This window comes from Meleagris gallopavo, chromosome 5, assembly GCF_000146605.3.
Source record: "Meleagris gallopavo isolate NT-WF06-2002-E0010 breed Aviagen turkey brand Nicholas breeding stock chromosome 5, Turkey_5.1, whole genome shotgun sequence".
Lineage (NCBI taxonomy): Eukaryota > Metazoa > Chordata > Aves > Galliformes > Phasianidae > Meleagris > Meleagris gallopavo.
Window position 1 is genome coordinate 1298835 of NC_015015.2, and position 20601 is coordinate 1319435.

The window sequence follows — 20601 nt, forward strand, 5'->3', positions numbered from 1 at the left end:
AAAAAAAAAGAGAGAGAGGAAAGGCAGAAGATGCAGAAGAAGATGGAAAATGTTTTATGTGACAATGAAAGGTACTAAGAACAAGAAAGCATTCATACCTTCAATCCAGGACATATCCTGAAGATAAATCCGTGCATGTAATGGCCATTCTTTGGTCAGATTATCTTCTATAAAGAAAATAGTGACAAATGCTCAGCTCAGATAACATACACGTTAGTAATTCTTCCTAGTAAATTAACACTTTTACTCCTAGCAGTAAATCTGGTCCCTACCAATCTGGTCATACCTAGTCATCAGTTAAAAAAGTTGTTTTTAAATTTCCATTTTCCTGCATAAACCAGGGAATTTCTGAAGGACATTCATATGATGGAGATGCATTACTAAAACGCTGCTGGAAACAGTTTTCGTGCGTATCCCAAACAATTACATGAAATTAGGGCCAAACTTTTATTTGATGTGAGTGCCTTTAAAAAGTCTGGCTATAAATGATCTTCAACAAGCTCTACTGTAAGTGTGTTTACCTGTCCTTTCCACAGAGTGGATTCCCAAAGTGGTTGAGATTGGAAAGGACCCATCTTAACCCCCCTGCACAAGCAGGGTCAGCTAGAGTAGGTTACCCCAGGACTTCACTATTTCTCTGCATAACCTGTTCTCCTTTTGTGAGAAGCCAAAGAAAAACATCCCATTATGCACAAAACTGTTAGAAGAAGGCCATGATTCCTGCAAAATGAGATTCCTAGCAAAAGATAAATGAAAAACAGTTTTAGGGGTTCTTCTCCAATAAAGAGATTCTTAATACAGAAGGAACATCAATTCTAGTCTGCACATGTGAGATTACTGCTGTTTGATCCCCTAGATTCACCCAACATTGAGTGCAGCACGAAAGGAAGAAGGGTGCAGTACAACTCAAACTGTCAGCCACTAACTGATCAGTGTAAATACAAATTTATCAGCACATGTACATTTAATGTCCCGAGTTCACACCAATTTGACGGTGTCAGATTTTGTTCAGCTACAAGTGAAGCCATAAAAGGTATTATTAAAAACAAACTTAACTTACTACACAAAACCTCCCAAATGCTGCCTGACACATGGAAATTCCAACTCTACAAGTGCTGTTATTTCTCATTGTAAAGAACCAGGTGTGCCTGAAACTGACCTTCAGCATATTGACAGAAATATCTTAGATTTTGCAAGACTCAGTAGCTTAGTGTATATTCCATGTTTAAGTCTGGTTGTTTTCAAGAAAATTCCTTCTCTTTGATCAGTGAGTTTTTAAGTGGGTTTTCTCATTTAAGAACACAAGTTTATGATAAAGCAGTGCCATCAACTGTTTTCTACAAAAAGTGAAATTACAGAGAATTTCTTATTCTACATCTACTTATTAAGCTCTGGCTGGAAAAAAGTAGAGGTCCAGATTATAACTTACTTTAATTGCCAGGAGATGGCCTTACCTAACCACCAGATGAAAGGTATTCTAAATGGTTTCCCAGCTTCTACTGTGTAGTTGCTCTTTACTGTGGACTGAAGAGAAGAAAGAAGGAAACTTCCTAACTACTTCCTTTAGCTGTGATTTGAGAAGTCTGATGTGCATTTCCTTGGATACAGCATTACTCAGATAAGAAAACTCTCTGTCCTTGGAAAATGTCACTATGAAAATAAATAGACCTGAGCAGCAAGGACACAAAGTAGGGATCACAGTTCTGTATCCTGGTGAATTTCCTGGACGCATTTCCTGATTCCAGACCTTTTCCAGATTTTGTTCAGTCATCATTTAGCGTTTAAAAAAAACAACAAAGGAGAAGGCATCTTATTTTGTTCACTACTGTACTAACACAAATGATACCAAGAAGCCAGAGTTAGGGTATTTAAGAATACAGGAGAGACGGAAATCAAGCCATGTGATTTGGATAGTAAAATTTTGTAACTTTAGAGAAATACTGCACAAAACTTGGTTTCTAATAAAACAACATTTAATTAGGGGCAGTAATTGTAACTCAAGAACTTCCCAGGTGCTGACGATCGGAACTGAAGAGAACTGCAATTTTAACACTACTTATTTTATTGTTCCCATTTATTCCTAAACATTCCAGTAATATTCCAGAAAAATTACACATCTCTGATCTTTATCTAATCAAATAATGGAGTATTTCTTTCTTTACCATGGAGCACCATCACCTGCTTGCTGCTACCTTACTCTTCAAAACACAATGGTGTATTTTAAACATCAGCAGGTACAATTCATTGCTTGGATAATTTCCTGTCTGAACTGAAATTGTTCTTCCTAGTGCAAAGCCCAAACCTGAGTAGACTCCCTGGTATTTCAAAAAGATGTTCATTTGCAATTAGTAGTCTCAACTGGCTTGAGTCCCCAGACTTAACACATAACCCAGCGATTGCTCTGTCAGTTTTATATGCGGCAATTATTTGCTTGTCTGCATCAGAACTGGAGAAACTTAATTCTCCAGAGTTGAACAAAGCTGTTTTATTTTCCTTATTCTCCTATTCAATGTACTATGGAATGTAAAATACCTCAGGACAGCACAAATAGCTTTGGCTAATTATTTTAACGTAGAAGCACAGCTCAGTATGAGTTGGGGAACTTAGAACCAGAAATATAACCTAGTGGTTTCACCAAGTGTACTCGTTTCTTGTGTTCTTCCTTGTTTCAGCTACGTGATTGTTATTACGTATTTCACAGCCACATTTCTTACGATTCTCTGAAGAAAATCAGTGAGAGAAGGTTACTTAGGAATGCTGTCCTTACCAGCACTGAGTTATAGTTGGCAGCTTTACTTACAGGCAACTTATGCTCAATCTGTGGAACTCTGTGCACAGAGTTGCACTTTCAGAAACATTCCTGGGAGTGGGTAACTGTGAAGACTTGAATTATCTTTCCTAACTTGAAAAACAAATTTTAATTCACAAGTAGTACAGCCTGCCTGGCTTTGCCATCTATTGGATTTGTCTGACAACAAGAGGTGAAAGGATTCTGCAGCTCCATTGTCTCAACTGCAGGATCTAAGAAAACACTGGCAGGCTCATCAGAGAGGTTTATGAGCCTGCAATTCAAAGAGATTAAAAGGAAAAATCTACTGAGATTCTTTCAGGCTACAGAACAACATTAAATAACTATTAGCGGCTTGGTTCAGTAAAGCTTTACTAGAGCCCTTGCTGGGTCATTCAGAAATTGTAAAAGAGGAAAGGTATTTAAGTTTTACTTGAGGATACAATAAATATTTCTTGGTCTATTTAAGGCTGAGTTTTAGGTTGCAAGCAGTAAATGGAAATTTAACTCCTTTAACAGTTAATAGTAAATGATAATAGTAAAGATGTTCATAATACCAGAACAATTTCTCTAACTGTTGTCTATTTTTAGCATTGACTTTTTTCTTTAAAAAACAAGATAAACACTTACAATTACCCAAGTTCAAGATATGTACTGTCAATCAATATTGTCATGACAGTACCCAAAGCCTGGATATTTACAGAATTTTCTTTTTTCTCCTTATGGTCTATTTATTTTTCGAATAATTACTAAAGTTTGAGGCTCTTACATAATTTAAAATAAGCATGCTTTAATTTGAATTTTTTTTTCCAAACAAAACACCTTTTTTTTTTATTAATAAAATAAAATACTGTTTCACTCGTACTCCAAGGAGCTGCAGTAGAGGGATTGTGTTCCATACAGCCATAAAATCCATGGCTAGAGATGGACATATAGTTCTGTCACACTAAAGGCTCAAATTAATGGCCATGCAAAAAGCTTAGTTTTGGTTTAAGTGCTTTTTAAGAAGGAATTTTTGTAACAAGAGACAACTAACCCTCCCCCCCTCTTCAAAGGGACCTTGAATACAGGAAAGGGCTGGCAGGAACCCAAAGATGAAGTCCTGCTTTTGGATTGCAATATCCAAATGCAACAGTTCTCTGTGAGACAACTGGCCACTAAGCAGTTGTCCAGGAGATGACCTTGGGATTCCAGTGGACAGCAGGATCAGTACAAGTTAGCAGGGCACTGCTTAGTGCACCTAGCACCTTTAGGGAGTCATTTTTATTATTGTTCTCTCTTGACACTTTTGAGATTACATCTGAGGCCTTGTGCCCAGTTTGAGGCTCCCCAGTACAAAGTACTGACATTCAGAAATAACTCCAGTCGCCTACCAATATGGTTATGGGTTGACCCAGCATACAAACAGAAGCCAAGAACACGTTTTGCATCTCATTGTCTCTCAGTGCTTAATGAGAAGACTTCTTAGAAGGATGCTAAGCAAGGGACACAAGATGCAAGGAGCCTTCCATTTAACTTGATTAAAAATACTGGAACAGGCTGTCAGAAAAGCTGTGACATCTCTATCATTAGAGAAATCAAAACAAGACTGGAGAAGGTCTGAGCAACTGATCTGTGCCGGCTTCCAGACTGATCTAGATGGCCCATGGAGGTCCCTTCCTATCTCAGTGAGTCTGAGTTTTTTGTGCTTTCAAACTGTGACATAAGCGTGAACTTTCAAGGCTCAATTGACTTAACTTGTTCTGCAGTTTTCATAGTAGTTTGCAACCTAAACTCACCAAGAAGCTTTTTGGTGACTTCTACTGTCAGGTTTGATTTTAAATGTATATTCCTCTTTTCTAAATAGAATACCAAACAAATAATGGAAAGTCTCTAAGGAGAAAATCTGTTGAGGAAAGCAGTACTAAGATACAAAAGCGTATTTACTTGTTATTTTCAAAGACTTCAAAAAAACCCCACAACCAGAAAAAAAAAACCGTAGACTCCATAGTATTCAAGCTTCTAAGAACTTCTCAGGCCACTGAATACCTAAGCTAAGTCATTAACAGTGATTTTATCTAACACAGTAAGGTACATACAGATCAGCAATATCTGCTATGGGGAAAAGACTGCAGTGCAGGGGACTTCTTCCTGACTGGCAGCCATACACGCACATGCACACTGGCATCCTTCAGATTCTGCTTCCTAGGCTTTGCGGTCTTACTAACTTGCTATATTATCTTTCTCATCACTATTCCCCTTAGCTGCTGTCTCAGTGCCTTTGTTTCTGTGAGCCCTTACAGCAGCGGCTACAAATTTGTCTAGAATCATGACTTCAGAAGCATCTTGACAGGCATCCAAAGAACTGGATTTTATTTCGTTGTCATTTTGCTGCTAGGGAACATGCTACAAAGAATGCATCGACACTGCACGTGTATGTTGTGTGTTTGGCTTAGTTTGAAACCCTGTGTCCTTTTTGAATAGGATGCTCTGTATTGCAATATGCCCATCCTATTTCCTCACCATTACCAAATACCCGTGTAAAGAAGTTGTTTTCTTTCTTTGCTCTTTTAAAAACAGCAACAAAACATCGAGGTGGCTTTTAGAGTAACTCGTCTAGATGCAGAGGAGTCTCTGTAAATACAGAGGACCTCCAAAATACTGTAAAATAAAATTTTGTCAGAAGTGATGTACAGAAATGTCCTTAAATACAATGGGAATATTAAGTACTTTATTAAATCTCCATGTAATTCCCCTTAGCTAATAGATTTACCTGATCCATGAAAATTTGATATTTGCTGTATTTAAAATTTAGGTAAAATTGGCTATATATAAGAAAAACTTGCAGCTTGATGTTTAAAATTTCATCTTTTTTCTGTGCGCATGTAATTAATGAAAATGGAAGACACAACTGATACTTCAAGTGCAGTACAATGAGAACAGAAATTCCTGTTCTGGCACCACACCAGACAATAGAAAAATAAGACTGAGATAAGTTATTTAGGATGGATCTTAATACTGTTTACATAAGAAATTAGCACAGGATCAATTTTTCCTTTCTTCTTAAATATTTATTTACTTTTTTCTTTTTTAACCCCTCCCACCCTCTTTTCAAAACCCAGACAAAGCCTGAAATACAAGATTATTTAACTAGAGAATTCATACTGGGCATGTACAATTATATATCACTCTTTTTATCCTGCAGTGATGCATATCTACCAGAATGACTAAGCCTTTGTTTCTCAAAGTTCTGCTATCCGCAGCGGCAGGGGAGTTAAAATCAGCACAAGAGAGAAAGGTCTGATGGTGTGCCAATGTACAATGGAAGAGAATTCAATAACAAGCTGCAGAGACAGTGGGCTTTTATCAGACACATTCAGAAGTGGTGGTGGCTACACGTCAATGCTGGACCAGAGTGTGTTACTGCAGAGTGCGACTGAGTGTTTTCCCCACAGGCAGTACACTATTATTGACTCCCCCCATTAACATGTAGGGTGGATATACATTTATTGAAGGTTCTAATGGAAGGCTGAGGGACTCCTATCCCGAGGCCAGAGCAGAAAGACAGCCTATCACTTCATGTAATGGTAGCCCATGTGTGACAGACCTGACCTACATTTCCCCCCTTTCTTTCTCACAACAGCCTGTCACTGTTTTAAGAAGCTATTTTCTGAGAGGTATAAAAAGAAATGCATGCTAGAGCTGCCTAGTTAATGTGTTATACTGGATTATTATTTATAAACTTGCTTTAGACCAATTTAGAATGCAGACGAATTATGAGAGCTACCTTAAACAAACAGCCAGGAAGAATGTGCCGTGACGATTCCAAAGTGCTTACATACCATACACACTGAACACTAGATATAAACTAAACAAAGCCTGCATCTAAAATACTGCAATGAAATGTAGCATGGGACTTCAATTAAAAAAGAAGTAAACGAAGAACACTTAACGAAGCTGCCTTAATAAAATAGCAAGGGATAAGGTCTATAATTAGTGTAAATTCCATATTCAAATTATTAGGAATAACGCCACCTAATGTTTTGTTGGAGGCAATTCAGTGTTTTCACTATCTAATGTATGTGTAGCAAAAGCTATAAATAATGGATCCACATTTGAAAGTAGGACAAGAGTGAAAGAAACATTTGGTTCAGCAACAAACAGCATTTTAAAATACCATCTCACTACTACTCCCAGACCCTGCTTATTTAAAGAGCTGCTGCCACTACAGCACTCCTTGGCAGGAACCTACCACGCTGCTGCAGGTCATACTCTTTTTTTGTCTCTTCATTCCCTAGAATTTTCCACGCTTGATCAATTTCGATGAACCTCTGCACACGCTCCTCCACTTCTCCTGCTGGCACATCTGCCTTCTGTTTGTCTGGATGATACTGCCAATACAAAAAAAAAAAAAATTAAAAAAAGTTGAGGGGAGTGGAAGAGAGAAGGGGTGGAAGAGGAACAATCAATAATGCATTTGATATTCAGTTAAAAGGATAGGGAAAAAAAAAAAAGAAAGGTATGAGCTAAGGTGCCAAAGGAAGGGAGACAATGATTCTGGGCACAAGAGAAAACTGCCCATTTAATTAGACCAGTAAAATGGCAACCAAATCACCAGTGGCACAAATGTCACCATGTGCACTGACGGCATTTTCTGGCTAATTTGCTGATGGAATCATTGGTCTTATGGACACTACCTAGAGAGAGAATGACTATTACAAACAGAAATAGGTACGTGCAAGGACTCTAACACAGGAACAAGAGGAGATGATGTAGGTGCTAACATCTTTGTAAAATTACTCGTAGCTGATTTCAGCTATGCTACCAACATTTATTTAACTCCACTACAGATAAACTGAATAATGTGTTGCACGTAAGTAGGCTTTTTAACTATTATTTCAAACAGTAAAAAGAATATACATGAAATGTAATTTATGAATTACATGTAATTCTACTTTTGAAAATATGCCTCAACATCTTTAATTTCTTCCAGTTCAGTGAGTCAACAGCCCTTCCAAATATTTAAAGTCATGGATCACTGGCTACAGAAAGTATGTCATTTTATTAAGAAATGGTTATTCAAGGACATAACTGCAAGAAAGCCTACATCATATAGGCAGTAATAATTGAAATGGTATCACTTTTTAAACCATTTGTAAGTACTGGTTCTCAGCAGAGCATTCTGTCTTCTTTTTGGTCCAAATGTCTACTGAGAAGTAATCCTCAGAGCACCACCTTCCTGTATGTCTAATTCACCTCAAGATATCCCTTATTCTGGAGCTTTAACTTCTGCCCTTTGTACTAACATCAGTTTGGGCTCTGAGTTGTACAACGAATGTTGTCAGACTTGGAAAAATCTCTTAGACAAGTGTTTCAGTAGATTTCTGATTAACTGAATTCCATTGGTTTACTTTATAATTCAATACGGAAAGACCAGAATATTAACATAGTCTGTGCTTTATAAGATCCAAAATTTGAAAGGGGTCCACTTGGGCACTAGCAGATGTAACTTTCATTTGCACTGATGGGTATTATCTGTGTCAATCCTTAATTCAACAAAGTTGAACCTAAGAGCAAAATGCTCATCTTCAACTTTTTTCCAGGTATCTTTTTCCATGTACACCGTGTTTGTGACTAAACACTGCCTTGCAACTTGCTGAAAATATGACTGAAGCAGTTGTGATCTGAGAGTTTACTTACAGATATCCCCATTCTACCTCCCCAGCTGAAGATGACAGAATTTTAAGCCGCAGAAAAACAAAAACAAACAAACAAACAAAAAGGAGGTAATTATATTCAGTATTTTAAATAGCCAATTAGAAAATGAGTAATTATACCTTTAGTTGGTAGGCACTAAACTCAGGCTTCTGCTGTCATACATCACACTGTATTGCTAAAGCTATTTAAAAGCATCGTTTTTCAAATCCATTTTTTCTGAAACCACAGCTTTTCCAATTGTATTTTAATTGACAATTTGCTATATATCACATGTGGAAGGTCTGCTTTTATAACCAGTGCTTAATAAGAATATGAGGCAAAACAGTTCACGTTAAAGGCTTCCATCATTTGCTTTTACAGAATCACACAGAATCACAGAATGGCCAGGGTTGGAAGGGACCTCAAGGATGATGAATCTCCAACACTCTGCCACAGGCAGGGCCACCAACCTCCACATTTAATACCAGACCAGGCTGCTCAGAGCCATGATATTTTAAAAATATAAACATATTTTTAGGTAGGTATTCCGCAGTTAATCCTCAAAGCAAAATTTTACCTAAAAATACTAATGAATTATTCTAAAAATTCAGATGTTATTATTTAAAGTTGATTCACCCCAAAACAGCACTACGATCAGCAGCTTCTCTCCTGCCAAGGACACCTGAGAAAGCACCCCACAAAACTGGTTACTCTTTTCCTTTGCTACACTAAAACTGACGGACTGAAAGATATTTTTGGAAGTGTCAGAAAAATACTCTGGAAAAATAATAATGAATGCAGAAAAGGCTATTGTGTTCATTTCTTAAATGAAGTGTTAAGATTCATTACTCTTCAGGTTCGTCCTTCAGCTTTTCTTTCCTATAGAATTAATAACTATATTGCAGGGCATTTGCTGATTAAATCTTCATGCTTTCTGAAAGTATTTTCTCCTCCTCGTCCTGGAGCTATTACTCTGCTACCATCTGATAAACTTAGCCTTCCGCTCTACGCCAAGAAAAATCCAGAGACTTCTGCTCTTTCACTTTGAACCTTTAATTTCCTGTTTCATTTGAACTTGTTTTGGACCTGTTCTCATTGACTCCCTTTTCCTACTGTCCAGCTTGCGGATCAAAATACAAGAATACTTTCCTTTGAAGCAAAAATCCATTCATGATTCAGCTACCCACACGGTCCTCTTTCACCTGTAAGGTAACAAATGAGGTGTCCTCTTTTCCAGCCGTTTTAGACCCTAATCAGCAGATCAAGACACCAGCCACAGAGAACACTGGCAAACTTTCAACCAACCCACTAAGATCTGCCCTTTATGCAGAGTGCTCTTGATCTGTCAGTGCTTCAGACTTTAATCAAACTCTGTTGTGGCATTTTCTTCCATTCTTAATGCCATATCCATGCTTCCAATTCTTTTACCTCTCCAGTTTACTCTTCAGAGGAGCTGCCTCAACACCAGCCAGGAGTTTTGTTCTGAGGAAGGTTAAATCTGATGTATGTTTCTGATCTCCTCCTCCCATTCAGCTTTATTTCTAGGTTAATCTCAGCTGTGAACACGTTACAAGCTGTATGATGAAAACAGACAAGCCTGTTTTCTACTCGACTTGTCTCCTCCTACACAAACGGAACTATTGCTCGTCTTCCTTACGTGTGTCCAGTTGTAAGTTCTTACTCAGAACGTTAGTGCCTACAACATCTCCTACAATATCTCTTCTCAAAATCTGTGCAGATTATCTTCCTGTCATTCATACTTGCCACTTGAGCACTATTTTCAGCTGTATTACTGCACTTAGGCTATATTTATCTTTCTAGCTACATATGCACAGTGTTTTTGAAGGAACAATATTTCCATAAAAATAGCTTTTTGCTGATCATTCATGTGTTTACTTTTGGACAGTCTTCCTTCTGAACCCAGCAATAACTTTTACCAACGTGTTACTCCTTAATAGAACTTTATAAAAACAAATAAGGATGTCTTCCTGAGACTGACGGAGGAGGAAGAAAGCTAGAATCTAACTTTCCTTTTCAAACCATTACTTGAGGTGATTTGCCAGCTAATTTTTATTGCTGAAGACTATGTGGAATCGGTACTGCTTTACAGTATATGATGCTTTGTAGTTAATAATGGTGTTAAACTAATGGAAATGTATAACCTGATCTTTTCAATATCAGAAAAACATTATACACATATAGAGTATTGCTTACTCCCTGTTTATGGGTAGCACTTGTGGACTCATGCTCTTGCTGTAAGGGTTCAGATTTTTGATTTGTTTTCTTACTTTTTAAAACTGCTGAAAACAGTTGAAAAAACATCGACTTCGAAGTCAGCTGATATGAAAACACACACATTAAACATCATCTGTTGAAGACTCAGTCCAATTTTTGGTGCTGCAGAGAAACAGAAAAGCAGCCTAATACAAATTTAGCCTTGTGTACTTTTTCAATTCCAGTACCATTCTAATACACCTACGTGATGGTACTGAACTGTCTTACTGTTAATATGCACCAAACTGTGCATTGCTGCAGTTTGGGTGCAGTGAGTAATTTCCCCTGGCAAATGAGATATAGTTCAGCTCGTAGTTTAGATCTAAATATCCAAATGTTTAGAAGTAGTTCATGGAATATCTAGTAATTTTATTTCATTATGATCATCTACTGCCTTCAATATATATCACAGAAAAAAACAAAGACTAATTTTTTTAATTTTTTTTCTCAGCAGGGTTAATATTGTTTTATTCACAAAATAATTAATTTGTAGATTGTTTCCAAAAATTACTCCATCAATCATGTACTGATACAGGCTTGTAAACTACTAGTCTACTAACTTCTTATTGATTCTTGCAGCTGGTAAGTGCATTGCCTTACATTATTAGCCATTGTCTTCAGAACAGTGGTTGCAACATTTGCTTTAGCATTACTGTAATCATAAGCAAGTTGAACAATTCCCAAACATGCGTGGTTTTCACCCACATCACTTATAGAAAGAACCCTAAACATGCTATATATAGCACACTCAATTGCTGCAGTCTTTATATCTGGCTACTTTATACTCTGTGAAGTTTGGTCCATTTTGCACTTTAAGAATTGAAAAGTCGATCGCTGAACCACATGGAAGTTAATGAAGACCACTTGGTCACTGTATCTGAATGACAGTGTGAACAGAGGTTTAGAACTCTCATGGCACAGGACGGGAAACTAAGATAGTTGGCTGAGTTTTGGTTGCACAAATGAAGCAACAGAGGTGACACACAAAGATCCCTATCCTCCTAGCGCTTGTACAAGTTACTTAACTTCATGCAATAAAGGTAATGGGATTGATTGATTTTAATCAAATTCAAATTAGCAAGCAGAAAATTTTTAGTTAAATCAATTTAATGTACATTCCTTATTGGTGCTAATGAACTTACTCTTCAAAAGAAATTTACAGTGCCCAGGGAGAATCAGCTTAACACGACGATTTATTGGGGGGGTGAAGCATACAGCCATAGGTTTTATGCTGGACTGTAGTCTCTTGCTAAAGTATGGAATACATGATAACTACAGTGCATCATATAGTCAAACTTTCATTCATAAGTACTTTTCTCTATGACAAATTACAAGGGTGATGTTTTGTCCAAAAAGGATATTCATTTTAAAATCCAAAGATGCACCACATCTCCAGTTCCATACATCAAAACAGGAGGCTTTATCTTCTACTACTACTACAGCCAGATTTTTATTTAAACTATGGAAAAGTGCTTTAATTTGTTACTATGTATTTTATAGATAACTAAGAGCTCTTACTTTGCTAAATTTAATTGGTATGTCTTAAATTTGTGCTTTATTTCAGTAGGGATGTGTATCTATATTTGCAGATACAAGGCTAGAGATTTGCCTGAAGTTCTTAAGTGAATCAAGTCAAAAGATTTTAAAGAGTTTACTTACATGAGTTCAAATATCCAGTTTTGCAGGAACTACATCTAGTGACTAAATATGGGACAATGATGGAGTATTAACATCTCAAGTTATCGTGGTACCTCTTAGCATCCTTCTCCCATTTTCCCCATCTTAGTCATACAGTAGTAGCTATGACAAATTTACAGTCTGACAGTATTTGTTCAACATAATGCACTCAGAAATAAGAGGTCTAGCAAAGTATGAATTGTTTGGTTTTGTTGTGGTGGGTATTCTCTTTTTTTTTTTTTATTACCATAAATGTAACAGAAAGTGTTCATGACTTACAGTACAACTACAGTATTTCCTGGAACTTGGAAAAAGAACTGCATTTGTATTAAAAAATAAGCAGTGGTCAAAGAAATATGATAACAGTCAGGAGAAGCTCAACCCAAACACTGCAGATAAAGCACTGCTTGGTATCTGGCGTAGCTACCACTTTTTGTGAATGACAGAATTGAATTAAAATTGCAAACAGAAGAGGTAGTAGTTGAGAAATGCATGTAAAGAGCTGGCTGGATTAACTATGCAAGAGTGAAAGTGACTGTGGATTAGCATTGGGTACGAAGAGATAACAGCAGTGCACAGCATCGACGTCCATTGCACTGATGGGAGAGTTAAATGAGTATAAGAGTGGACATAGCAGTTGGATTTTACACTGTTCAGATAAAAAAAAAAAGCCATTATATTCAAATTCCAAATTCACAGATTGGAATCCAACAGAATGAGATTTTGACTACTAACTGGAATTGTAAAGATTACCAAGCCTTTTTAAAATCTCATCATCGATACTTGCAGAGGGGGAGTGGGCAAAAGGGGAGGGGGAGAGGATGGTCAATCTATATATTAGCCAATATATATTCAAATTTCAGAGTCCAAACTCTCTCTCAACATCAATATGACTATTTATTTAATTAATACCAGACTTTTTCTTCTTTTTTATTTCACAGTATAAACCCTAAAATTTTAAAGGAAATATGTATAAACACATAGAAAACCTGATATGAACTGTCTTGTTCTATTTCTCTCTAATCAGGAGTGTTGCACTAAAAGCCTAAATACAGAAATAATTACTAGTATGTATGCCTCTTGCAATACAACAAAGTTCAAGAATTTCAACAAAAGAGCAACTTGCACGAGATAACGTGAACGTATCAAAATTGCCAACTAAGCTTAAAAAAATTTCTCATACACTCTATGCATTATTAACTGTGACTGTTATTATCTACAAGTTAAGCTAACGAGGTCAGGACACAGTTTGTGTCAGTGTTCCCATCTGACAGAAGTATTCGTAGTTCCATGTAAATTTGTTTGTAGACTACAGAGCTCATCATAACACTTCACATCATGCTAAAAGAAAGCTGTAAGACAGTCAACATTACATAGGACAAATCTGGTTAATATTCTTAATTTCCCACTGTAGTCTGTAAATTCTTGCTACATTTCGGTATCTGAAGAACAAAATAGAGTAAGTTTAATGGCAGACTGTTCTTAAGGGGAAAGTCTTTTGTTCCTGCTTATAACGTATGTAGTAAATACCAGTTTTTTGTACTGAGACTTGCCAATAAATCTCACCCCCAGCGCAGAGTGTCTGTTCATACTCAGATTTTGGCTGCTCTGCCACAAATGCCAACAAAGGGACCAATTAATGAAAACTTTCTTGATACGATCCCAGTGGATGAATGTCCGCCTTGCAGAAGGTACTCTGACAACATTCATCTCACACAGGCCAAATGGCTGCTCGGTGGTAGCAATTAAGACACCACCAGCCTTGGCTAGATTTAAACCAACAACCAAATCTGTGCAGGTCTGACCAAATGCTCACAGGAATCAAGAGGTTTTAAGTTTTGAGGAAGAGCTGGACCGCGTCATACAACTGCATCCACTTCTCGAACTGTCTGTACACTATGTGGACAGACTTCTTAGAAAGAATTTACAGTTCTTAAAACAAGATTCCTTAATCTGGCCACATGGCCACAGTGCTTAAGCCACATCTATAAACATGTAAGAAATCAACAACTCTTCTAAATCACGTCAGGAATCTAAATAATACAGCAGGCTGACGTCCTGTAGATGGGTATTCAACTTGTCATTTTTTCTTTTCACAAAAAGTCAGTGTGCAACCTTGATACGATTTCCACAGCTCTGGAATCAAGTTTGGACAATTAAGCTCGGTGGAGCATCTCTCTTTCTACGATTCGATTTGGAAAGTAGAAGAGTTTTGTTGCTGCTAATACTTCGTTCAGAAGAGCCCATCTGAAAGTCTCTTACCATGAAGTGCGAACATAAGAGATTAATGTGATAGCTAGCGGAAAAATGTTGCTTCTGTGGCAAGGTCACACTGACTTCAGGTTTTTGACAACGGGTACCTTTCTTAAAATGTCTGTCAGGCAGTTTGAAGTGTGGCTGGTCAAAGCCCCAGACCTCAAGAAAGTGCGTCCTCTTCTTCACCCTACTGCCCAGCAAAGCTGCAGATTTCCAGTTCTATACTGTGGCATCACAAGGCTCATCGAGAATATGTTTTATTAAATTATACTGTAGATTTTGAAAGTTCCAGAGCAATTTACAGAGCACCAAAATATAAAGCTGGACACAGCACAAAAGAAGGAATCCTATAATGCAACTGAAACATGCCAGGAACTACCTAATACTTTTAAGTTCACACTTTTGTTACTTTTACATACGTTGCCACACTGAATAGATCAAGCCACAAATCAGCACATAATAGAATTAACATATGTATTCAGTATTACCTACACTATATTTGAGCTATCAAGAACACTAACTCCAAATGATCTCCAAACTCTGGTTGTGGGCAGGACACAGTGACTACAAAGGATGCGTGCTGGCTATTAACTTCAAGACTGAACTCTGGTAGAATTCAGACTGCCATGGATTTAAGTCAGAACACAGTAAGATCTAATGATGCAGCTGTTTATTAAATTGGAATTTGAAACTGTGAGTAACTATATTTAAGAAAAATACGCGTCTCAGCCACCTGTGTTGAGCAAGAAAAAAATGTAACATGCGCTCGGCCCTTGCCCTGTGGCACTCACTGAAAGGTCACAGAAAGAGGCCATTCTGGAACTTCACCATCTGAAACCATTAAATTGGGTCACGATTAAAGAACACTTCCATATTTTACAAAGATCTCAGTGATTTATTCGAAAAATTATTCTACAGCAGACATTGGCTTATTTTAGTAGAACAGAGAAAACTTAAGCTGGAGGGAAAAATGAATTAATTTTGAAAAGATGGTTTAGACATGTAAATATTAAACTTTTCTCCTATCACAGGAGGAGAGAGAATTTCTGAATGAACAGTATGAATTAATTATCGATATATTTATAAACAAGAAGGGAAAAAAGTTACTCCCAGTACCAAGTAAGTCTGGCAGTACTGGAAAGGCACTTTGAGTCTTTCAAGACAAAACCACTTAATTTTCGACTGAAAAACAATTTCAAACACATACTAGAAAAACAGGGTGGAACCTTAAAGCCTTGTGGTGCTACCTGCTCTTAAAGTAATTTCACTTGCCACTGTTTCACGTGAGCCATCAGGCACTGCTCCAAAAAGCAGGAAGGAAAAGTGCATACTTTTATTTTAAATATTCATTTCTTCTAGTCCCATAATTTGCAATTCACCTCTTAAATAAAAAAAAGACCTAAACAAATGAACGGTTCCGTGATTTTTAAGAAGCCTTATACAAAACAAAGGCTTCGTACTTGGAATTGCTGTGATGCGTCAAGCACTCTCAGCCTTCCCCAAGGTACCAGTGAAAAGTGAAGGTTTTCATCAGAAAAATAGAAAATCAGAAAATTTCCCTCACTGGAACTGCGCTCAAGCATTCCTTTAGTTTTTCTACAGGTTTATTTTGCAAATAAAGGTCTCATATAGCAGTCATCCTGAAGCGCTGTGCTCTGTGGCCTATATGGTTCATCAGGTACTAATTAGATAGCATGTTCTGTCAACACTTTCCTGCTCTTCTTCTATTAATTGATCATCCTGCCAAATTAATACAATGCAACACCCCTTCCAAACTCCTTGAGCTTCTTTACTTGTGAGAAAGAAGGATGAGGAGAGGGGGGAAAAAAAACACCTCTAAAAGGTCACAAGGAAACTGCATTTCTGCAGGATCTGGAGTGACAATAAAAACACTACGATGAAAAGTTATTTATGGTCCTACCAACATTTTCTTCAACCGCTTAAAAAATAAATGAAAAACACAGGTATAAAATAACATACTTCATCTAACAGGTTATGTTAACTTTAGAAGTGGCTGCAACTTACGAAACGATAAAGATTGCAAAAATAAATACGCATGGCCAGTAATGGCATACACCTAATCAGATCATTTGCAGTTAATACTGTCTATTCCAAAAAAAGGAAGGAATACTATGCAGAAAGTAGAGCAAGCTGATCTCACCTATGTATCTCAGAGTCCAAATGGCTGCCCTTACAGCCCCATAAAGCCAGAATATCGAATGGTATTTCATAAAAAACTGCAAGAAATAATATGCATGTATTCTCCACTTATTAGACTGCAATAAAAACTGCAGGAGATAAAAAACAAACGACAAAGCAGTTGCCAAATACAACACACTACTGCCACCTAATGCTTAGTAGAAGGTTACATCAAGAACATTTCATTGTCTCTGCGCTGCACTCCCATTATGAAGAATGGAGGCGGAAAGAAAAGAAAGTTTACAATCGTTTGTAAGTATCTTCTTCACAGTGCCTCCCATACAGGCTTTCTAAATTGAACTGACGGGATCACATCCTCTTGTCTTGTATACAAAGACTAATGTGCAAGATGAATGTTAGGTGGACTAAATATGAGGTGTTTGATCTGGAAAAATACCGGGGATGTAATACATGTATTTAATTAGTATAACCACATAAAGAGGTACGAGTGCGCTCACTTGATCAGAGTCCACACTTGTTTATATACATGTCAGCTGTTGGTAACTGAGAAGATAGTAGCACAATTCAGCCTTGAAAAGCTTCAACCAGCAAGTATTTGGAAAGGAAAAGAAAAAAGAGAGGTGTGGTCTCGTGCTAAAACAGCACAAAACAAAATTACATTGAAAGTACTTTTCTTATTGAAGTGATCTTGCAACAAAACACTCTCTCTGAAACGTGAAACTTGTTCACTTCCATGAAAAGAACGATTCCCGGTCTTAAACTTGCTTTCCTAGCCCACAATCAATCTTTTCAACATGTTCACTCAATTGGCAGAAGTTAGCAGGGAACATGGGCGGAGCCTGTTTTTTCCACTTGTAAAGAGGAGAAACAAAGTGAAGCGTTCCTTGTGACATTCAATCTTTTCATACAGAAGTGGATTAAAATTCCCCCAAAGGATGTCTATCCAAAGACAGCTTGACAAAAGAGCAAGGAATTTATTTTCTTGATTCATTAATTCAATCCATCTCCTCTTCCTTTTTCTTCCACCCAAAACAAACAAACTTTTAGCTTTTTCACAACTTCAGCCTTTTCCTACCTGATCTGGTTATTCATTTGCTCTGCTGCTTCCAGCCTCCACTCCAGGATGATTCCCACTCATTGGGATTTTCCTCCTAGTTTCTCCTTATGCCTTACCTGTTCTATTGTATTTTTCTAGTATCGCTCAATGATAAACCAGAAGGTGAAAACTGTATCCATTCTTCTCCTTTTTTCCTCCTACAGTCTGCCATATTCCAAAACTGTTAGGCAACTTCCCATCTGAGCTCCCTACATAATATTCAACTGCTTGTATGTTTTGCAATCATAATCCATCTTTACAACACTTTCTGAACACTGATAACCACTTCTGCATGCGGCATCCAGCACAGCAGACCTCAAAGTTCATGTAGGTCAAATAAGAACCATTCATATGAAGCAAAGGGAAAATCTTGTATTATAAAAAATAGAGCTGCTTAAAACACTGGAAAAAAATGGGCATGAATTCTCCATGCGATAGGGCCTGGTAGTGGATGAAGGGAAGCCCACAGGATGCTATTTTTTGCCTCAGTAGCATCTGGCAGAAGGGCAGAGACAGACAGGTGGGGTCTTCAGCTGACACAGTGACTTGCGAGGTGAAGACTTTTCTAAAGCCTAGAAAGCCAACAACTTTGATACCTGGCAACTGCTTAAGACTGCTGAGCACAAAGCAGCTTGTGAATTCGTTCCACTCTCTGACGACCCTTCGTAAACCAGTACTCCAAGTCAAAGTATGCCACTAATTTTCAAATTCACTTGGAATGCCTCAACAGACAGACACGTAGAAGAGGTCAGATTTAAATATTATGCTTATCACCTGGATTCCAAAATCATTTAAGTCTCTCCAGCACTTCAATTTCAGAAGTCACTGTGGAAATTGAAGCTTGATGAACAAATGACTAGCTTATATATTAGTGGACATAATTGCAACATTTACATAAGACTTCTAAAGTTTTTGTTTAAATATTTATTTCAGCTTTCCGTATCACTGGTATTTGAAGCCATCCGTGATCTCAAAATGACAGGTTAGGCACCAATCAAATTACAACTTTTAAAATAGACATGAAAAGCTAAACATTAACAGAATTAGAAAATATCTGTATGAAAAATCCGTGAAGATACATGCTACTTTTGTAGGAGACAGCTTAGCCTGAAAGATACTGTTAACAAACAAGATCCAAGTGATACAAATCCAATAATTTCACGTCTTAGTCAACACCAAAAAAGCCTAAAACTTCATGAGAAGTCTCAATACTTAAAATCAGAGGCCATTAAGTATGCTATGCTTATTGCTAAAGACACAGACACTCCATTATTTCAGAGATATCACTGCAGCATAAAGATTCAACTTTCAGTTATTTGAAAATGTTATGGCCATGGTGATCAAACAATTCCAAACAATCCAAATAGCTACATAAAATCTAGCTTGGATTGGATTTACTCTCACCAAGTGCTTTATTCAAGTTATTGTATCCGGACTGACTAATAGTTTGGTGTTAATGTAACTTATAAGTTGATGTTGGTAAAGGGTGGCAAATTTCTTCATTTGTAACAAGGAAACAGTTTTTCCAGCGTATCCTCATAACTACCAAGATGACATTTTCCAGATGACTCAAGGAAATCACTCAACAGAATTTATTAGTGATCTTTTTACCATTTCTATTTAATAAACACTCTATACAGGCTTAGTCTTGACAGAATATCGAAATTTTATGAAAGAATAGTCAGAGATGTAGATGAAGAGGTAAAATCATTATCTAGAACAGGTCAGCAACTGTAAAGGAATAATCCAAGGGTTGCTTTACTTGAGTTTCAATAATATCTTTTACTGAAGCAATAGATACACTGAGAGAATAGTATTTTGCCTTGCTTTTCTGTATTAGTAGGAATTATTACTGGATTGCTGGCAAGAAGATGGCTGCCTCTTAAAAAAAGAGCTCTTGATCAGCCTCTCCTCAAAACACCTACCTAGATAATCTTCCACTTAATGTCAAGAAAAGAAAAAAAACTGGCTAAGATCCTGCTCAGACTTGTTCATCTTTAGCTTTTTTGACAGTGGACATTTTTAGGTCATAAATAAGCAACAGCGATTCTGAATTTTGTTGTTAATGATAATTTACTGGTATAAACAATAAAGGGTAGGTTTTTAAAATATCAGACTATTGGTTTTTCAGCTTTGAAATGGTACTTTAATATACTGAAAAGTAAAAGATTGGAGTAAAATATCCAAAAGGCTGACAAGACTATAGAAAAAAAGCTTGACTTGGACTTTCCTACTATTGTAACATAAGCTATCTAAAAAGTGTCCTAAAGACAGCCCTTTTAAGTATAGAATTCACTTCTGCAGCAAATCAGTTTGAGTGAGCTCATGTCTGCTGACCGTTTGGACTGAATGGGAGGCAAGAAAGTAGCGGTGATCAACTGAGCCAAAACAGGAAGGATGGGACAGTTAACACATTCAGAGCACACTTAGAATAGTTCACTCGGAAGAGCCTTTCAAACACCACGAAGTCCAGCTGTCTGACCGCTTCCAGGCTAACCAAAGATATAGCATGTTACTGAGGGCATTATCCGAATGCCCCTTGAACACTGAAAGGCACGGGGCACCAACCACATCTCAAGGAAGCCTGTTCCAGTGTCTGATCACCGTTAAAAGAAAGAATTAATGTGTTGCTTTTACTAATTTCCATAATAGTTACATTACATATTTGGATTCT

General features: G+C 37.2%; 1 protein-coding gene across 1 annotated transcript in view; it reads right to left on the bottom strand.

Moving 5' to 3' along the window:
• Positions 1-20601, bottom strand: part of DNAJC24 (DnaJ heat shock protein family (Hsp40) member C24) — a 29504-nt gene that overhangs the window by 1743 nt on the left and 7160 nt on the right. Inside the window, exons 2-3 of the mRNA XM_010710695.3 lie at positions 7020-7158; positions 99-167 (exon numbers count right to left, since the gene is read on the bottom strand). Of these exons, the coding sequence (XP_010708997.1) occupies positions 99-167; positions 7020-7158 (208 nt within the window). The remainder of the gene's footprint in view (positions 1-98; positions 168-7019; positions 7159-20601) is intronic.